The 19,478-nt window shown below is 38.0% G+C and overlaps 1 protein-coding gene across 1 annotated transcript in view; it reads left to right on the plus strand.

Annotated features, from left to right (window-relative positions):
* Window positions 1-1,301: 1,301 nt before the first annotated feature.
* Window positions 1,302-19,478, plus strand: part of NALCN (sodium leak channel, non-selective) — a 305,890-nt gene continuing 287,713 nt past the window's right edge. The window contains exons 1-5 of the mRNA XM_057707941.1: window positions 1,302-1,409; window positions 4,924-5,106; window positions 16,117-16,200; window positions 17,400-17,539; window positions 17,627-17,755. Of these exons, the coding sequence (XP_057563924.1) occupies window positions 1,302-1,409; window positions 4,924-5,106; window positions 16,117-16,200; window positions 17,400-17,539; window positions 17,627-17,755 (644 nt within the window). The remainder of the gene's footprint in view (window positions 1,410-4,923; window positions 5,107-16,116; window positions 16,201-17,399; window positions 17,540-17,626; window positions 17,756-19,478) is intronic.

A 19,478-nucleotide genomic window follows, 5' to 3' on the forward strand; every position in this document is an offset into this window, starting at 1 on the left:
CACTCACTGTCCTTGGTTAGGGTTCCTTCTCCAGCCCCAAGGAGCAGCAGAGAGCAGAGCCAGTGCACCTTCCTGGTGATGGAACTCGGCATTGTCATGGCTGTGCGCTGCCTGGAGGAATTTTACCCTCCCTTACCTGCCTTTAGAAATTCTCCTAATCCTACCTCAGTACAAGCTTGGTCCACTACGAACACCTTAAATTTTGTAGTCAGAGCTTCTTTTAAACCCCAAGTTTGCCTGAGTGGCCTTGGTTGCTGCCTGGAGTCTGGACTTTCTCCTTCTTGCATAAAAAGACAAAATGTTTCCTTTCTTCCACCAGTTGTAAAGATTAAATATCTTTGCTAAGTGCCCAAAACATAGTGCATATCTAGAACTATGCTCCTCTCCTTAAGACTCAATCCAGGTGTTAATCAAAGGAGAAGTGTCTCTGTGGATGCAGGGGTGATCAGGTACCGCCTGCCTTTACATTATCTCCTCCCACATTTTTGCACTTACATTTGCTATTTGTGTCTTGAGGGCCCAGCGTGTAGCTACTGGATTGTGGATGGTGGTAGCGATGGCTAAAGGGAGGTGACACGTGTAGCAAGATGGAGTTGACTCAGGATTGTGGAAGTTGAAGTGGCAAGGAAACCTCTCATCATCTCCCTCTTCAGTATGCTTTGGATTTACTTCAGAGTCGATGGAAGAATTGATATAGTCACAAAATTCATAAAAGAAAAAAGAATACTTTATTTAGAGTAGATCCTACCTCATTCTCTCCAGCTCTCATCCTCTATGGCAAGGACAGAATTGGGAGATCACCTTGGGTCTACCCTATCTTTAGAAATAAATGTCTGTGAGTGTCACATTAAATTAACCCCAGGGGAAAATCTGATCTGAGTAGTTTATCAGCTGTGCTCTGGCACAGACCACCAGTAAGTGGGGACAGCTCTAGATATACGAACATAGACCTCAAAAAAATTTCCTATTAACATGTGAACCCTAAGGGGCAAAGCTATTTTAGACCGATGGTCTCTAAACTAGCACACAAACGGTTTATGACATGCACAAGATGATCTGTTGGGTTGAGAGAAAAAATTCACGTTTTTTTATTAACTTTTATCTCATCCTTTCAAAATTTCTAGCTGCGTGTGTTGATTGTATACAGTATAATAGAACATGGGTGTAATTAACAAATGTCTAGGCATGTATGGAAAACTCCGTTTTTATGATCAGGGTAAGGATGGTTTGGGGACTAACTCACTCTCCCTTTCCTCTCCCAGACTGTGATTTTGAACTTGCTCCCCAGAGCTAACTTCAGCATGCTCAAAAGGAAGCAGAGCTCCAGGGTGGAGGCCCAGCCGGTTACTGACTTCGGTCCGGATGAATCTCTGTCGGACAATGCAGACATACTCTGGATTAACAAGCCAGTAAGTTTCTATTTTGAATTATGGAGAGGCACACGCTGATATAAAGGAAGTTTGATTCATTTAGTTCAAAACTCATGTACCTTTGGCTTTGAAATGTCTGAACTGCAGTAGAACGTGGATGAGTCTCAGAGTCTGGAGGCTGAGAACAATTCCAATGAAATAATGAGGTGCCTTGTGAGTCACTCACAGAGGAAGGCGTGAGAGGTGGTCTGGCTCCCTCATCTCCCCTTGGAGTCACAAAATGTAGAGTTAATACCACTTCTCAGGTTGAGCCCAAGGTGGAGACCAAGACGAGGAACCCATTGGACCAGACTTCCTTTACTTACATTCTCACCACACAGGAGTCTGAGGAGATAATCAGATGTGTGGAATTAAAGGTCTCCTTCTGAGTTGCAAGTAAAGGTTAATGAGATAGTGGATAGTGTCCCTGAAGAACTTTGGCACCTTCTCTGCCTAATAATTAAGCTGATGGGAACTTGAGGGGAAGCCAGGCTGCACCAAGTGTCATTGTACACAAGACGGTCTAGCGGCCAGAGCTGGGGCTGAAGGCATAGTCGCAGGGCTGGGCTGAAGTCAGGAAATGAACCATTACTCTCATGGTGCTTGTCTTTCCCTTGACCTTGACCGTGATGAAGATGATCGGCCTTGGTCCCCCTGTCCTTTCCCATCTAAACTGTCCTCCAGACTGATTCTCTCTTGCTCATGGTTCTTTCTGCATTTTTGTGTCTGTGCATGTCACCCTTCTGCTTTGCGATCATTGAAACATCCCTATTGTCTACAGTGCAAATTAAAATGCATTAGTATCACATGTGAGGTTCTTTATATTGTGGCTCTAACTTGTCCAACGGCTGCCCTTTCCTGCATCTACACACTGTCCACTTATTGGTAGCTTCCCGCTCCTCTGAGATGTCCGGCCAGTTCACATTGTTTCCTTTGCCCAGAGACCCTTTCCCAGCCACTTAGATAAGTCAACTCCCCCTTATCCGTGAAGGCTGGCTCAGATGTGACCCCTGCCCCCATCTGCTCTGAAAGTTTCCTCTTTTGACTCTCCCCACCACAGGTGGAATGAATCTCATCTCTTTCCACTTATCCTACTTTATATTTATATGTAGGTAGACATGGTATTGTATATAAATATCTGTGTTATGCATATCAGGATGGAAAGTAGTGATGAGTCAGAACTGTGTTGTTTCCATTTGTGTGTCCTCAGAGCCCAGCATGATTTCTGACACATAGTAGGTCTTCCATTCACGTTTAGAGAATCTGAACAAAATAGAGAATAAAGCAGGCACTAACTTTTCCTTAGTACCCACCCCATACAGAGCTTTCTGAGAACTGCTGAAGAAGGTAGTTTTATAGATGTGGCTTTGGAAGCTCTAACTAGAATGATTAATGCTTAATGAGAATTCGTTCTTTAAATTCAGGACAGTTTTGTGGGAGAACCCATCTTTTGAAGCTCTTTTGTGTAATTAGATCCTTTGTGTCAGAGGCCCAGATGGGGCTAAATTTACACACTGGTGTTTATTGAAGCGCTTCCTAAATGGCATGAGAAGCATATCGACTTTTAAAGTTAATCATCAGTGACTTATATGGTATGGAATTAGCGGCATTATGTCTTCATGCAAATATTACAACTGTCAGATTAATATTATAACCCACTCACCAGCCTACAAGTGTCTGAGTCTCCTCAAAGTTCTGACAGTTTTTCTGTTTTCCATCTTGGGTGCTTGCTAGCTTGTATAGCTTCGGAACCCATCTGCTATGAAATTAAAACGTCTTTTTTCACAGGGAGTATATTAAAGGATTCATGTGAATGTGTATATGTGTGTGTGTGTGTGTGTATGTACAGGATGGTCAATAAGGAACACACTGAAATTACATTTGGGGATTGTGTACTAACTGATTAACTAGTAATATTAATTGTGTGAGTTTGGCATGCAGATACATTAATATTTTTTATCCTAAGTATTAGTTCTCATAATAAGATTTTATATGTGAGTAATTTTATGTCCTACACATATGCACATGTATACACACACATTTATCTTTTTAATTCCTACTTTTTTATGTTGGGGTTAAGGAAAGTCTTCAAACAGCACATGCACTGCCAGAATTGTACAGAAACTTATTTTTTGGTGTTTTAGGAGAGAGATCTGGGCTACATTTTTATAAAAGGTTTTCCAACGTAAAGAGTAAAGTCCATTTATTATTAACTTTTCAAAATATAGGGACTTCCCTGGTGGCACAGTGGTTAAGAATCTGCCTGCCAATGCAGGGGACATGGGTTCGATCCCTGGTCCGGGAAGATCCCATGTGCCGCGGAGCAACTAAGCCAGTGCACCAAAACTACTGAGTCTGTGCTCTAGAGCCTGTGAACCACAACTACTGAGCCCAGGTGCCTAGAGCCCACTTTTGGCAACGAGAGAAGCCACTGCACTGAGAAGCCCATGTGCCACAACGAAGAGTAGCGCCCACTCACCGCAACTAGAGAAAGCCCGCACGCAGCAACGAAGACCCAGCACAGCCTAAATAAATAAATAATTTTTTTTAAAAAAAGAAAACACAGGATGACAGCAGATTCTAAAACATATTTTTCTACAAGGATGTTACATATAAGATACAATAGAAAGAAAACCTTTCTTATGGAATATTTATCTATTTTAAGAAGCATTTAGAGTCTACTAGGACAGGCCAGTGTCCTAGATTCCAGGGAAGTTGCAATAAATATGGCCCCCTGTTTCCAGGTGCTCATAGTACATAAAGAAGTATGAAAGTAATAGCATATCACTTCTCTATCGATACATATATTTTTTTTGTTTGTTTTTATTTATTTACTATTTTTGGGGGGTACACCAAGTTCAATCATCTGTTTTTATACACATATCCCCATATTCCCTCCCTCTCTCGACTCCCCCCCACCCTCCCCGTCCCAGTCCTCTAAGGCATCATCCATCCTCGAGTTGAACTCCCTTGGTTATGCAGCACCTTCCCACTGGCTATCTATTTTACAGTTGGTAGTATACACATGTCTATGCTACTCTCTCACTTCGTCTCAGCTTCCCCTTCGCCCCCCGCCCCCCCCAAACCTCAAGTTCTCCAGTCCATTCTCTTCATCTGCGTCCTTGTTCTTGTTCAATATATATTTTAATTGAACCAGAGTCTCCCTATGTTATGGCCCTATGCCCTGGTAAGTATCAGAGCCACTGGGGTAACCTAACATGATTCACACTGAGGCTTCGGCTTTAATTAATGCAGGACCACAGGCAAGCCCCTTCACCTTCCTGAGTCTTAGTGTTTTCATGTGGAAATTAGGCTGCTTGGAAAATTAAACGATGTAAAATACGTGAAAATATTTAGCACCTTACAGCTATTTAACACATTAGTTTGCTTCTTCCTTTTCTCCCTCCTGGTGAGGTATTTCCATCTCGCTATGACGTTTTCCAAAGACACTGGTTCATAACGCAAGGTTAGGCTGTTTCGTGGCATCACATAGTAACTCTGGACCATCCCGCAGTGGGTTCACTCTCTGCTGCGCATCTGCGCCATCATCAGCGTCATTTCCGTCTGTATGAACACGCCCATGACCTTCGAACACTACCCTCCTCTGCAGTACGTGACCTTCACTCTGGACACGCTGTTGATGTTTCTCTACACCGCGGAGATGATGGCAAAAATGCACATCCGGGGCATCGTCAAGGTGAGCGTTTCTCACGTTATCTGCGCTGAAAACCAAAGCGCATTGAAAGTCTACATCAGTTTAAGGTTTTCACGTTCATTTCAGTCAAACAAAACAGCTTATTATATCGATACTGAAGCCCTTTTAAAAAGGGTGTAACTCCAGATATTGGTGAAAATACGATACATAAGAATATTTAAAAAGCGAAGTCCGTTGTGTAAGGCACAAAGTCTTGGAATATGTGGGAAGGAGCCAGATGGCCTGACTGCTGGCTTCGTGAAGGCCAGAGGAGGGACTTTCATGCCATCTACGGGGTGATCATACCAGGTATCCCAAGGAGGCACCTGTTGATTTATGGAACACAGAATATTAGGTGATAAATTTGCAATGCCATGGTAATCTGCAGGATGTCATTCTCCTGAGGCGTTCTAAAGATATAAAGAGGTAAAAACAGAGGCCTTGAAATGGAAAGAAATTCCAGGACTGTAAGACAAGGAATGTGTAGCATGAAATTGGCACCTTTGGGAGATAATAAATAAATAAAAAGGAAAAGAAAGAAAAGGAAAAAAATTTCTGTCCTGGGGTATCTCTTCCTTCTGTAACACTCACCTTCACAGAGGTTAAGATGCTGTCTCTGAAGTATTTCAAATTGTACTATTTAGAGAGACAGTGGTATAATGAAATACAGAATCGGTGTTAAATCTGAGAAATGACAAATTTCACTCAAATTCTAGCTTTTTCATTTATGGGCTGTATCAACATCTCAAGTGAGGTAATTTTGATGCAGAAGGGCCTTATTTTGTATAAGGACTTCAAGAATTTAACAAGATGATGCTTAAGATGTCGTTACTGGGTCAATTTTGTTGTGTCTCTACACAAAATTCATTGTGTGCTATCTTTAAAAGAGAGGGTTCACAGTCGATGCACTACTCTTTTAATTTTTAGCTTTTTAAAAACTTTATTATGGAACTTTAAAAATTTACACGAAAGTAGAGGTTATAGTTGTAATGAATTCCTGTAACTCAGCATCAACAGTTATCAGTATTTGCCCAGTTCTCTTTCATTTTAAAGCAAATCTGAGAAATCAGATTATTTCAGAAACAACTGCTTATGCATTGCTGATTAACAAAATCTTCTTTTTACATATTGCATCTAGCACAATTAACGGTAATTCCTTAATGTAGGCTAATACCCCATCCGTATTCGTAATTCCCCAATTGTGTAAAATATTTTCTTTTGCAGTTAGTTTCTTTGAATCAGGACTCAAAGAAGCTGCACAGAGTGTATTTGTTATATTTTTAAATCTCATTTAAGTCTCTTTAAATCCTTTAGGTCTCAGCCCCACACGCCCTGCAAAAAAATTTTTTCCATGTTGTTGTTCCATTGGGAAAGTGAGTCTTTTGTCCTGTAGTATGTTCTACAGTCTAGGTTTGGATAATTGCTTCCTGGTGGCTCTATTTAATAGCTTCTGTTTACTCCATATTCTCTGAACCTTTTTGACTGTTGACCAGTGATGTACACAGGTCTCTCTTTTTTTTTAATTTTATTTTTTTCCTTCAAGTTTTATTGAGATACAGTTGACATATAGCATTGTATAAGTTCAAAGTGTACAGCATAGTGGTTTGACTTACATACATCCTGAGATGATTATCACAATAAGTTTAGTAAACATCTATCATTTCATATAAATACACAAAGAAATAGAAAAATTTTGTGATGAGAACTTCTAGGGTTCACTCTCTTAATGACTTTCATATATAACACACATCAATGTTAATTACATTTATCATGTTGTAAAGTACATCACATCTCTAGCACTTGTTTACCTTGTAACTGGAAGTTTGTAGTAACTTTTTTTTATTATCTATTTTATATATATTAGTGTATAGGACATATAGACACACAGGTGTCTCTTTCACCAGGTGGTCACCACGAAACAGATTGTCAAACTTCTGGATATTTGCCAATCTCATGAGTGGCGAATGGTAACAGTGTTGGGTTTTAATTTGCATTTGTGTTTGAAGAGTGAAGTTCAACCTGATTCTATGTATATAAAGGCCATTTTCAAGTTGTCATTTTTCATTCGAATTTTGGGCACTTTTTGTGTGTTAGGAATATTAGCCCTTTATGATGTAAGTTGCAGTTATTTTTCCCCATTTGTCATTGTCTTTGGCTTTCCCTGTGGTTATTGGTGCTGCACACTTCTTCCTGTCCCAGATCATGGGAAGTCTTTCCAGTCTATCAGTCTGCTCCTGTGTCTTAAAGGAGTATTTCATAGTTTTCCTCATGTAGATTTTGCACGTTTTTTGTTATGTTTTTGCTTCGATATTTTATTTATCTTTTTGCTCTTGGTGTGGGGTCATATCTTTTATTATGTATTCTTACCTACTGTTGTTCTTTTAAATGAAGGCTGTTGATTTCTATATGTTAATATTATATCCTGCCACTTTACTAAATTTACTAAATTCGTGTATTTTTATAGTAGTTTTTCCATTCATTCTTTTGTTATTTCCATATCATCATAGTGTATACAAATAAAGACAGATTTGCCTTTTTCTTTCCAATTCTTATGCCTCTCATTGCTGCCACGTATTTAATTGGGCCAGCTGATACTGCCTACAAAATTGTAAATAGTTTTAGAGCCAGTGTGCATCTTTGCTTAGCTCCGGGCTTCTTTAGAACACCTCTACTGTTTCCTCATTAAGTAACCTGAAGGATTTGGGTTTAAAGTATGAACATTTTACGAAATTAAGGGAATGAACATTAACTGCAGCTTTTGAGAGTTGTATCGTGAATAGCTTTTAAATTTTGTCGAATGATGATTTTTCTTCTTAGCTCATGTAATAACGTAGATTTCCTAACAATTGCACCATCCTTACATTCCCAGAAAAAACTCAACTGGGTATTGACACAGTTTTGTTCTGTTTTAATATGTTATTTCATTATATTTGTTATTATTTTCCTTGTTTAAATTTTGTCTAATCTTTGTCAGGCTTTGATATTAGATTTTCTCTGTGTGTGTTTTGTGTGTGTGTGCACTTCTATGCTCTAAAATAATCTGAGTAATGTTGAAATTGTTTTAACTTGGAAAGTTTGTTTAGAAATCCCCTGTGAAACCATCTGATTCTAATGCTTTTTTGATGGGACTCCCTTATTTTTCTATTCCTCCTAAGGAAATTGGTCTGTTTGGACTTGCTTGGTCTGTTGAAGGTCTATTTGATGAAATAAATTTCTTAGGAAATTACCCACTATTTAGTTTGTTTAATTTATTAACAGTATATGTTTATTATGCACTGATTTCCAACTAAAATATCTGTACAGCTCTTATCCAGACAACGTGAAAAGTTATTAAGAAAAGTGTAACCTGATGCTTAAGATAGAACACGAGGCACACATATACTTTATTTGGGTTGGTAGACTCAAGTCCCGTGTCCCTGGAAAGGCTGATTTTCAGGGGGAGGAGAGGGAAGAGGAGGTAATGATACCCTTAACAGTTACCGACTGTTAAGTATTTAGATAAACATTGCCAGCACAGGGTTTAGCCCCCAAGAACCACGCAGCTGTGTGCACACCGTACCTTCCTGCAGGATTCGTGGACAACTTCAGTGTTTCCACTGGCGCATGTGCAGATTCACTGTGGTGGTTTTTCTAGTTACACAGTGATTTGGGGGCAAGCATTTTTGCAAATATGAATAGCAAATATTTGTATAGTGAGAATTCAAATAGTGAGAGATAGACCTTCAATATTGTGTGAAAATGCTGCCATGGTGGTCTGGAAAAGGTACAGGCAGAGGAAGCACAAAAAAAAAACAGTGAAAAAAGTCTGCTTGGGGATGTCAGAGAAGTCTTGAAGAAAGAGGAATGTGAAGTGATGTCTTGAAGGGTGAGCCACTGTGGCGGGGGTGATGGGCGAGGGAAGTAAAGGGTTTCACAGAGAGAAAAAAGCAATGCTCTGAGACACACAGGCTTGGAACAGAGCCTTGGGGTGCTCTGTGTAGTCAGAAATAGCAGATGGGATGCCCAGGAAGCAGCCGGAAAGGACGCTGTGAAGGCAGCCCAGCTGCACCAAGGAGGGCCTTGCAGCCCTGCGAGGAGCTCAGACTTCCTTCTATGGTCAGTTCAGATGCTTGGGGGACACAAATCTGAGAGTGACACGATCTGATTTGTATTTGAGGAGTTCACTCTGGAGGTCACACGCTCCACGCACTATAGGAGAGAGAAATTGAAGCACAAAGTCCTTCTGGCAGAAAATGTCCTTCAGAATTTTTGTTAGAGAAATGTACGTGTTTAAAGGATTTCACTTCTTTTATAACGTTCCCCAAACTTGACTATATCTGCCAATTAATTCCCACTCCCCAATAATTTGTTTCTAATAGCCTCCCCCTCTAATTCCTGTTCTGAGAAGCACCCTAGCTCACCTAATTCCTACAGGCAAAAATAAGGCATTTGGGTGATATGTGTTTGTGTTGGTGCAAAGCGTTGCATGTAGTGCAGACTGTGAGTTCTTCAGAAAATTCTCAGTTGTCCGTTTTTCATCTGGCAGCAGACCTGGCTAAAAGTAGCATGCATCCTCTGAGCACTGTTGAAGTAATAAATAATAATGCTAAGACAGTGACCGATGGGCCCTGGGAACTCGGAGCAATAAATCATGTGCTTATGAAACTACACCCGTGCATATTGTTTTGTAACTGCAAACTGTATCCCTATAAATGTCTTCAGGTAAATGCGTTGGGTTTCTCTGCTTGTTAAATGCTTGCGTGGCAACTTACATTCCTCTCTTATACTGTATAATTGATTGGCAGCCTCCAAGTGTTTACCTTTATAAAAATTGACAGACAGCTCTTGAATAACTCATCTCCTCCGGCACTAGCCTGCTGACTTCTGCTCATAACTCAAGCTCTCTTTGTTCTCCCTTTCCTGTTGATGCAACAAACAGATTAAAACCTTTCTTTCATATTGGAGGCATTAACATTTCTCAAATACCACTGGGCCTTCATGTGCCTTAGCTTTTCGTTACATGTTTTGGAAACAGGGAAAAGGGACAGTTTGTTATTTGCAAATATTGTAACTTGAGCATTAATACAGTAGGATGTTAAAAGGATCTGGACGTACTGATAAATTGAATCATTAAACCATTTAACCAATTATAGAGAAGAGACATCGAAAATACAAATTGAGAAAGGGACAACTTGATGAATATATCAGACACAAAATGTAATACGAGATTATGTTACCGAACCAAACATAGCAGATGGGATGCCCAGGGAGCAGCTGGAAAGGGTCTGCTCAGCCTCACACAGTAAAGCTGGTCTACTGACACCGGGTTGTGGTGAAGGAAAGTGCAGTGTTTATTGCGGGACCAAGCAAGGAGCACAGGTGGCTCATGTTCAGAGGACCCAAACTCCCTGAAGGCTTTCAGGGAAGGGGTTTTAAAGGCAAGGTGAGGGAGAGGGTCAAGGAGTGTGTGATCAGTTCATGGAGCTGTGGTGAGGTCACCACCTTCTGGTTCCAGGTGGTCTGGGGTCTAGGTGCTGGCAGTCAGCATGCAGTTAACTTCTTCCACCTGGTAGGGGGTTAGTATCTGCAAAACAACTGAAGGATATGGCTCAGAATAGTTATCTATAGGCCTCGAGGAGGAATTAAAAGTCCTTGATTTTGTTTTATGGCGAGACTATTATTCTGTCTTGTTTTCCTTTGTTTCTACATTTTCTCACTTCTCTGATTAAATCTGCTCTTTGAAACTCCGGGAAGGCCTAGGAGGCCAGAGCTTTTCTACAGATGAGGTGGGGGACAAGGCAGGGTCCCACTTGGCTTCAATTATATTTCAAAGTATATAATTTAATAAAGGTATTAAAAGGTATTTTATACTCATGGAGCCTTTGTGATTATCAATAAAGATTGATATGTTGTCAATTTCAATTCAGTCATATTTACAGTTTCATTATAATGCAAAAATTATATAAACCTTGACCCGATGCTTGTTTGCATGGCATGTAGGCTTTGCTGATTCAAACTACACTAATCCAGCAACTATCCAGAAGTTATCCATAATTTCTTCTGTAGTCTTTCATGATCATGATGGAAAAGAGTCTTAAATCTAAGGTACTACCTTGAAAGGTACTACATCTTTCTCTATTTGCCACAAAGAATCATTTCTTTAAAGGAACAGTGCTAGTGGTTTCAGTGAGTGGCTAGATGCATGGATGTATCCATGAAGCATGTGCACTGACTGCTGACTGTCTGCATTGTAACCTACAGAGGCCCTAAGACATGGTCATGTACTTGTCTTATCCTTCATTTAGTACCTGCTGGATGTCATATACTGTGCTAGGTGGTGGGAGTACTACCTGAAAGTGTCCAGTTTAAAGTTACAAGTTGCTACTGATCTTCAGAACAAACTCAAACACAAGGGCGGAAAGCAGGGCGGGGGGTGGGGGGGGTCATTGGGATGGGATGAATTGGGAGATTGGGATTGCCATAGATACATTACTAATAAGAAAAATATATCAAATTGTACACTTTAAATATATGCAGTTTATCGTATGTCAATTATATCTCAGTAAAAGTTCTTTATAAAAAAAAAAGAACAAACTCAAACGTTTACAGTGTGGGATAGACCTTTTCTTTTTCTTTTTTTTTTAAGCTCTTTATTGGAATATAATTGCTTTACACTTTTGTACCAGCTTTTGAGGTACACCAAAGTGAATCAACTGTATTTATGCATATATCCCCATATCACCTCCCTCCCACGACTCCCTCCCACCCTCCCTGTCCTGGCCCTCTAAGGCATCACCCATCATCAAGTTGATCTCCCTTTGTTATACAGCAACTTCCCACTAGCTATCTATTTTACAGTTGGTAGTGTGAATATGTCTGTACTATTCTCTCGCTTCATTCCAGCTTCCCTTTCGCCCCCCCCACCCCCCCACCCCGTGTCCTCCAGTCCATTCTCTGCATCTGCATCCTTATTCTTGCCCTGTCACTGGATTCATCAGTACCATTTTTTTTTCCCCAGTAATCCCACTACTGGGCATATACCCAGAGAAAAGAATCCAAAAAGAAACATGTACCATAATGTTCATTGCAGCACTATTTGCAATAGCCAGGACATGGAAGCAATCTAAATGCCCATCAACAGATGAATGGATAAAGAAGATGTGGCACATATATATGATGGAATATTACTCAGCCATAAAAAGGAATGAAATGGAGCTATATGTAATGAGGTGGATAGACCTAGAGTCTGTCATACAGAGTGAAGTAAGCCAGAAAGAGAAAAACAACTACTGTATGCTAACTCATATATATGGAGCCTAAAAAAAAATAGACCTTTTCTTAAATGCAACACCACAGAATACGTTTTGAGAAGATTTATGTAGGAAGCCCAAACTGCAGGAAATAAAATATAAATTCATTAAACGACTAGATGGGAATTACAAAGGACTGTTCTGTAGGTTACACAATATTAACCTTATTTACATACATGAACTGAGTTGCTGGTGGTAGTGTGATGTATGAAAAGTGTTGATCAAAGTAGGCTGTAGTCAGACCAAGGTCTGGAGGGAAAAGTTGGCACAGACTGTGGGGAATTTTTCAGGAAGACCGAACAGCATGAAGAACAATGGATGCTAAAGGGCAAAAGGTTAAAAAAAAAAAGATGGGAAAAATCTGAGTGCCATTGGCCTTTGTATCCCAGGTCCCTATAACACAGCTTATTAAAAAGGTTGTTATAAATATTGAATGACCCCTGGAAACTGAGACCAAAGAATAGTATGCAAAACTTCTGCTCAGTGGATTATTTCACATATTATACCAGAAAAGTAAAAAGAAACCAGCTTTAATTGACCATTATATGCCATCTAGTGTGTGGTGGTCTTGTTGGGGACAACCAGATGTCACTATGAATTTCTGGAATGTCTAAAGCAGAAAACATTCCAAATAATGCAACTCAGAATACTTCATAATTCGGAAGTAGTTGTCTACGTTATACAGTAGAAGTTTTTGCTAAGGCAGTTTTCATAATATGAGGTCATAGAAATTAGAATGTGTTTTCATGCTTTTGTTTTATTCAGGACCCCAAATGATTTAAAATAATCCATCCTTTCATATAGTTCACACTATAGTCAGCTTTGTAAGATCAATTTCAAGAGGCAAATTTATATAGTAAACAAGAAACAAAAAATCAGCCAACTCTGTTACAGATAACTTTATGTTGTGAATTTGTGAGGCCTAAATTTTTCAAATTTGACTTTATTTACACCAACTAAAAAGTGATGACATGGGGGGACTCGAGGGAGGGTAGGGAGGGAGTCAAGGGAGGGAGGGAATACGGGGGTATGTGTATAAAAACAGATGATTGAACTTGGTGTACCCCCCCAAGAATAATAAATAAATTATTAAAAAAAAAAAAACCCTTCAAAAAAAAAAAAAGTGATGACAAAGTGATCTTTGTTAAAGCTAAAATTTTCACCTTTAAAGAAATTTAATTTTGAAAATCTATTTTTTGAAAATGTTAACATGTGACCACTAGTCAAAAGACACGTGTGGATGTTCTGTGAAAGTTATGTCTCTCTTCCACCTTTGGCTCCTGCCATTCTGTTCCCCTCCCAGGGAAATACCACTGTTTATCCTCGCTTTTTATATTTTAAATAATCCTCCATATAATGAGAAGCTCTTATCCTGTGTCTAATTGAATATAATTTGTTACTAAAGCAAATTATGAGCAACAAAATAGGTTAACTGTAGTGATACTACATGCAGCATTTTTTTTAATGTCAAAAATGGAAATAAAAACACTGGGAAAGATATTATATAAACTCATCCTATTTGGGTGCCTGTGTACCCGATGATCTGTAATTATGCCCTTTCTTGCCTAACATTTACTTTCATTTGTTCCTATTTTAAAGTAGTTCTCTGCTGAGACCCATAAAATTTCAGTGTTAGTTTCTGGAATTTTTTACATTTTTTAAAACAATCACAGTTATGCCTAGTTCTTCAAATAAAGATCAAGTGGTATTTTTCTCTCACTTTTTTTGCTCAACATACAAGTACAGAACATATTTGTTTGGTAAAAGTCAATTTGAAAATATATAATTTAATTTTTCTGTATAATACTTATCAAAACATAATATTTAAAATATATATAATATTATATAATAATATTTTACATTTAAAAAATTAACTGAGAATGTAAGTTACATAAGGGCAGAAGTTTTTGTTTTATTCAGTCCTGTGTCTCTATACCTTGAATGCTGCTTTCTAAAGCAGAGAAATGTTCTATACAGTGAGTAAATGAATGAATGAATGAAAAAATTTAATATATTGAACAACTCAAGGGAAATTTCAAGGTGCAACTTAAATATTTGTATCTTGCTATCTTTTTGGATGGTAATCAAAATTAGGCTCATTTTATATTGGTTACATTGTCTACATTTTGATTATAATTAATTTATATTTTCCGTTGTGCTATATACAAGGCAAATATGATGCTTATGTTAAAAGATCCTTCATGAGGTTTTGAAGACAACTGTATCATCCGTAAATTATTTGCTGTATATTTAACGTGTGTATGTGTATACGTAACCAGCAGCATCTTATGATGCAGTTTTTATCTTCATAAAGTTTAAATCATCGCGTAATGATCATACCACTTAATTTAATAGGTATTGTCGTCTTAGCCATCCAAACCCCACGCCTCAGAGTCTGCTTTCACATCTCTTTTGTGGGTCTTCTCAAATACACAGCAAGTCTGGTTGAGTCTCTTGCTGGTGGTAAAATTATTTGTGCATTCACTTGGGAGCTAGTAATTATTTTCCCTAAACTCTCCACAGAATTAATTCCCCCACCTTTCCCACCGTATTTATACCTTTATTATAAGTTAGTTGACCTTATGTGTTAGCTGGGTATGTACATATCTGTTTATCTGCACAGTGTGTGTGTGTGTGTGTTTCACTAGGCTTCCTACATCCTCTTACCTAAAGTATATGCTTGCTGAGTGTAATTAACTAAGCTGAGCTTATACGTAGTGTCTGAGTCAGATAACTCTCCTAAAGTGGATGATCATACCTTCAGATTTGCAAACAACAAATTATTTCTGGAAGCCTCTCAAGGAAACTTTTGGACAATCTATTTGTTACTAATGGTGGAAGGTTCTGGAAATTATTTTATTTTCCTAAATATCCTGCAACAAATTTTACACTTTTGTTGAAACTCTTGGCCTTCTGTTCCTATTTTTATTTGCTAGCCAGGTTTACTCAGAGCCGGTAGTGATGTGACCGAATTCAGAACTGAGTTTCAGGAATTACTACAGGACCAGTGATGTAATGGGGCAGTCCTGGGAAAGCCATTTAAGGTTTTCTTTCTAGTAAAGATTTCCAATTTTAACCTCATGGGATTTACTGTTTTGTTATTGCAAAGGAAAAATTTTTTTCTAGAAGTCCCGTATAAAATAATAATGCATTCTCATGTCAGAGTAGACTCACAATTTAAAAAATGAAAGTAGTATGCCTTCTTTTTCTTTCTTTTACATTTGTAATCCCAATTAAAGTTGTCAATATAGGTTTATTTTGAAAATGAAGGCAAATTTCTTCATCTTCACTTCTAATTCAGTTCAAGGTGAATTCCTGATGGTTGTTCCCAGAGATTTAAAGTCCTTCACCGACCATTGTGTGCTCTTGGTTCTTATAGGAAGAGTTGGTTTTAGGACCTAAGCAGCCTAGTAAGTAGGATGGCCTCTTGGTCCTTATGTGGTAGACTCTGTGTGGCTAAGAGAAAAAAGTGATTTTTTTTTTCCCTTTGCATGAATTTAAAATTTTACATGCAACATTCTGCAGTTACTTGTGTTTTATGAATTATTTTCCTCATATATAATGCCATTGAAAATGCTAAACGTGTTCCTTTTGAAAGCCTGCTCAATTATGATACAAACATTGTAGAAAGCTCATAGTGAATTAACACCTGATTATCCCCTCTACAGATGTGTTTTGAAATTGTTCATTTTGTCTGATAACACCATGTGAAATTTATTTTTAGGGGGATAGTTCCTATGTGAAAGATCGCTGGTGTGTTTTTGATGGATTTATGGTCTTTTGCCTTTGGGTTTCACTGGTGTTACAGGTAATTAAACACTTTTAAATTACAAGGGGGTATTTTCCAAAATGGGCATTATTTTGCATTGAAAATCTAAGTAGATATATTAAAGAATATATATAAAATGTGATTGTGTAATTTCCTAAAACATTGCTTTTAAAATGTTTATTGATTTTAAAAAGCCTAACATTTTAATCGTCAGTCACATTTTTTAATTATTTCTCAATCAGAAATAAAAATCAGTACCATATGAGATTATTTCTTATTAAAGAGATGTTAGAAATGTATTCATTGAAATAAAGGAAAGAACATGGAGTGAGCTTTCTGTATTTGTAGAATAAAAATTTGAATTTAAAAATTAAAATTCCCGTCTTTTACATGACTGAATTCTGACTAAAACTAGCTAAAATAATATAAATACATTGGGATAAATATTGGTTAACATAAAACCCTGTATTGCTAAGAGAAAACATCTTACTATGAGAAATGGGGAACATATATTAAAAAGGCCTGAAGGAGGGATTTTATTGAAAAACAGATAATTTTCAATAAAATCCTATGCATTCGTTCAGGCTTGATTTTGCATTTAATTCAACTGAAGTTACTATATTCTTCATTAAAAAAAATTAGCAATAAAATAAATCCATAGTCTGTCCTGCAGACTCATCATAGTGTTATTGATAAACTATCCTTATTTTTATAAAGCTCACCTCTCCAACAGTTAATTTCTCCCTGCATTTTAAATGTGTTCTTTTCCATTTAAAAGCTATTGTATGATTGACAAACATTTCCTAATTATCTTCTTGCCTCTGCTAGTAAATGGAATTCTTTTTCATCTTTTTCATAGTATTTTTAACCCTTTCTCCATTATTTTATGTTCTAGATACTCAGAAATCCCACCAAAGACCATTATTAGTGAGGAAGGCTTAGCATACTTATTGTGTATTCTACGTTGGCACTTATTTTTGTAATAAAAACTGTGCCTTGGTGGGTTATACAGGAAATGAACAAGATCAATGACACTTTCATTAGTTTATGTACTTGTTTCTCTTAAGATAGCTACAGCTTCAGAATGTACTCCAAAGAAGGCTGATTTTGGTGGAAGATAATGTAGGCAGGGCATAGTTCAGGGTACATGATGGACCTGTGATGCTGTCTGTATGCGTCCTGACTACAAGCAGTGCTAAGCGAAAGTCTGAATTGTTTGTTTACTTCTTAATTTGCAGGTATTTGAAATCGCTGATATAGTTGATCAGATGTCCCCTTGGGGCATGTTACGGATCCCACGGCCACTAATTATGATCCGGGCATTCCGGATTTATTTCCGATTTGAACTACCAAGGACCAGAATTACAAATATTTTAAAGTAAGCACTGCTTTTACATAAATTAAGGGGATATGTTTATGATTGTTTGGGTAAGTTTTACCTATTTTTCCTGTCTTTTCCCCCTAGGCGATCAGGAGAACAAATATGGAGTGTTTCCATTTTCCTCCTTTTCTTTCTACTTCTTTATGGAATTTTAGGAGTTCAGATGTTTGGGACATTTACCTATCACTGTGTCGTGAATGACACGAAACCAGGGTAAGTTTATCTACTAACTGCATTTTAATCTAAGTGATTCACAAGGGCGTTTCTGCAATTCTCATGAGAAAAGACTCAGTGTCTCAATTTTTTTAAAAGTATTTATGTGTTCTCTATGTTCTATATTCTCTGTTTCTTCAAATTTGTTTTGTCCAAGTGTTTAAGACAAGTATTCAAGACAAGGCAGACTGAAAAATGTAACCCTGTGGGAAAGTAGATTCAGCAAATTCAAAGTGTACATTTAGAAAGTTTCCTCAGTGTGGGAGCATAATACCATCAGGGTGTTTTCATATCTTATTTAAATAAGATGGGAATGGAAAATGGTACAACTACTTTGAAAAACAGTTGGGCAGTTTCTTAAAAATTAAGCAGACCGTATACCCCATTCATTTATTCCTGGGGCTTAACCAAGAGAAATGAAAACTTATGTCCATACAAAGACTTATACATAGACTTATGTATTCTTACACATACAAAGACTTTATTAATAATGGCCCAACTTGGTAACACCCCAAATTTCCATCAGCAGGTAAATGGATTAACAAACTCTGGTATATCCATATGGCTACTATTCAGCAATAAAAAAAAGGATGAGATATTGATAGACACAACATCTTGAGTGAATCTCAAAATAATTGTATTGAATGAATGAAGCTAGATGAAAAAGAGTACCTATTCTGTCATTCCATATATGTAAAATTCTAGCAAATGCAAGCTTATCTATAATGATAGAAAGGAAGTTGTTGGTTGCCTGGGAGTAAGGGTTGGAGTAGGAATAAGAGGTGACCAAGGGGCACTAGAAAACCTTTGGAATTGATCACTGTGTTCATTATTTTAGTGTGGTTCTGTGCAATGTCAAAATTTATCAAGCTCTTCTTTTTAATATGTGTAGTGTGTTGTGTGTCGAGTGCACATTACTACAACTGATTTTCTTCATATAGTTAGGCACTTATTCCTGCACTGATCGTGTGTCTTTACTCACAGTATTTAAGGCTACTTTTCTCATTTACTAGCTCCCTGTCTATATTTGGGTCTGTGCCTATAATCTCTATTGTGCCTAATTGACCTATTTGATGATCCGCTCTCCAATATCACACTCTGGAGCTCGCTTAAATTATAATATGTCTGTATGTACAGACACATTTCCCGGCTCCAGCCTCACATGGGCTCAGCACCCCGTCTTCTGCTTCTTGTAGGCACTGAAACCCTAGCTCTTGGCTACTGGGTACTTAGTCCGCATTGAGATCACCATTTAGTCAACTCATGTATTTCCCTTGCTCTAGCTTTTAGTTTCCTCTTACATGTTGCCATTCTGGAATGTATTTTTCTTTCTTAATAAGCCCAGATGTGCATTTTTAAAAGTTAGTGTTTATCCAACAAATCTAGTTGTTTGTAGTGGAAGGAGTTGAATTTAATGTAGTCCATCTTGCCAGAATTAGCACCCTGGCACTCACAGCTATTTTTTTTCCTATTTTCCTCATTACACCGCGAGGCCTTTAAGGACACATTTGGGAAAGGGTCATCGGAAAGATGCATTTCCCCGTGGCCAGTCTCTAGTACCCTAGCACAGAGTAAGTACTTAGTAACTATTCATTGAAGGCATGGGTAATCACATATTTAGACAGATAATAACAACAGTATGACAGACTTATAAAGAAGAGGAAATAAAAAAAGAACAGAGGAGGTAAAGCAAGTTGCTAAAAGCGACAAAGGAGAAATGGTT

Source organism: Hippopotamus amphibius, chromosome 14, assembly GCF_030028045.1.
Source record: "Hippopotamus amphibius kiboko isolate mHipAmp2 chromosome 14, mHipAmp2.hap2, whole genome shotgun sequence".
NCBI lineage: Eukaryota > Metazoa > Chordata > Mammalia > Artiodactyla > Hippopotamidae > Hippopotamus > Hippopotamus amphibius.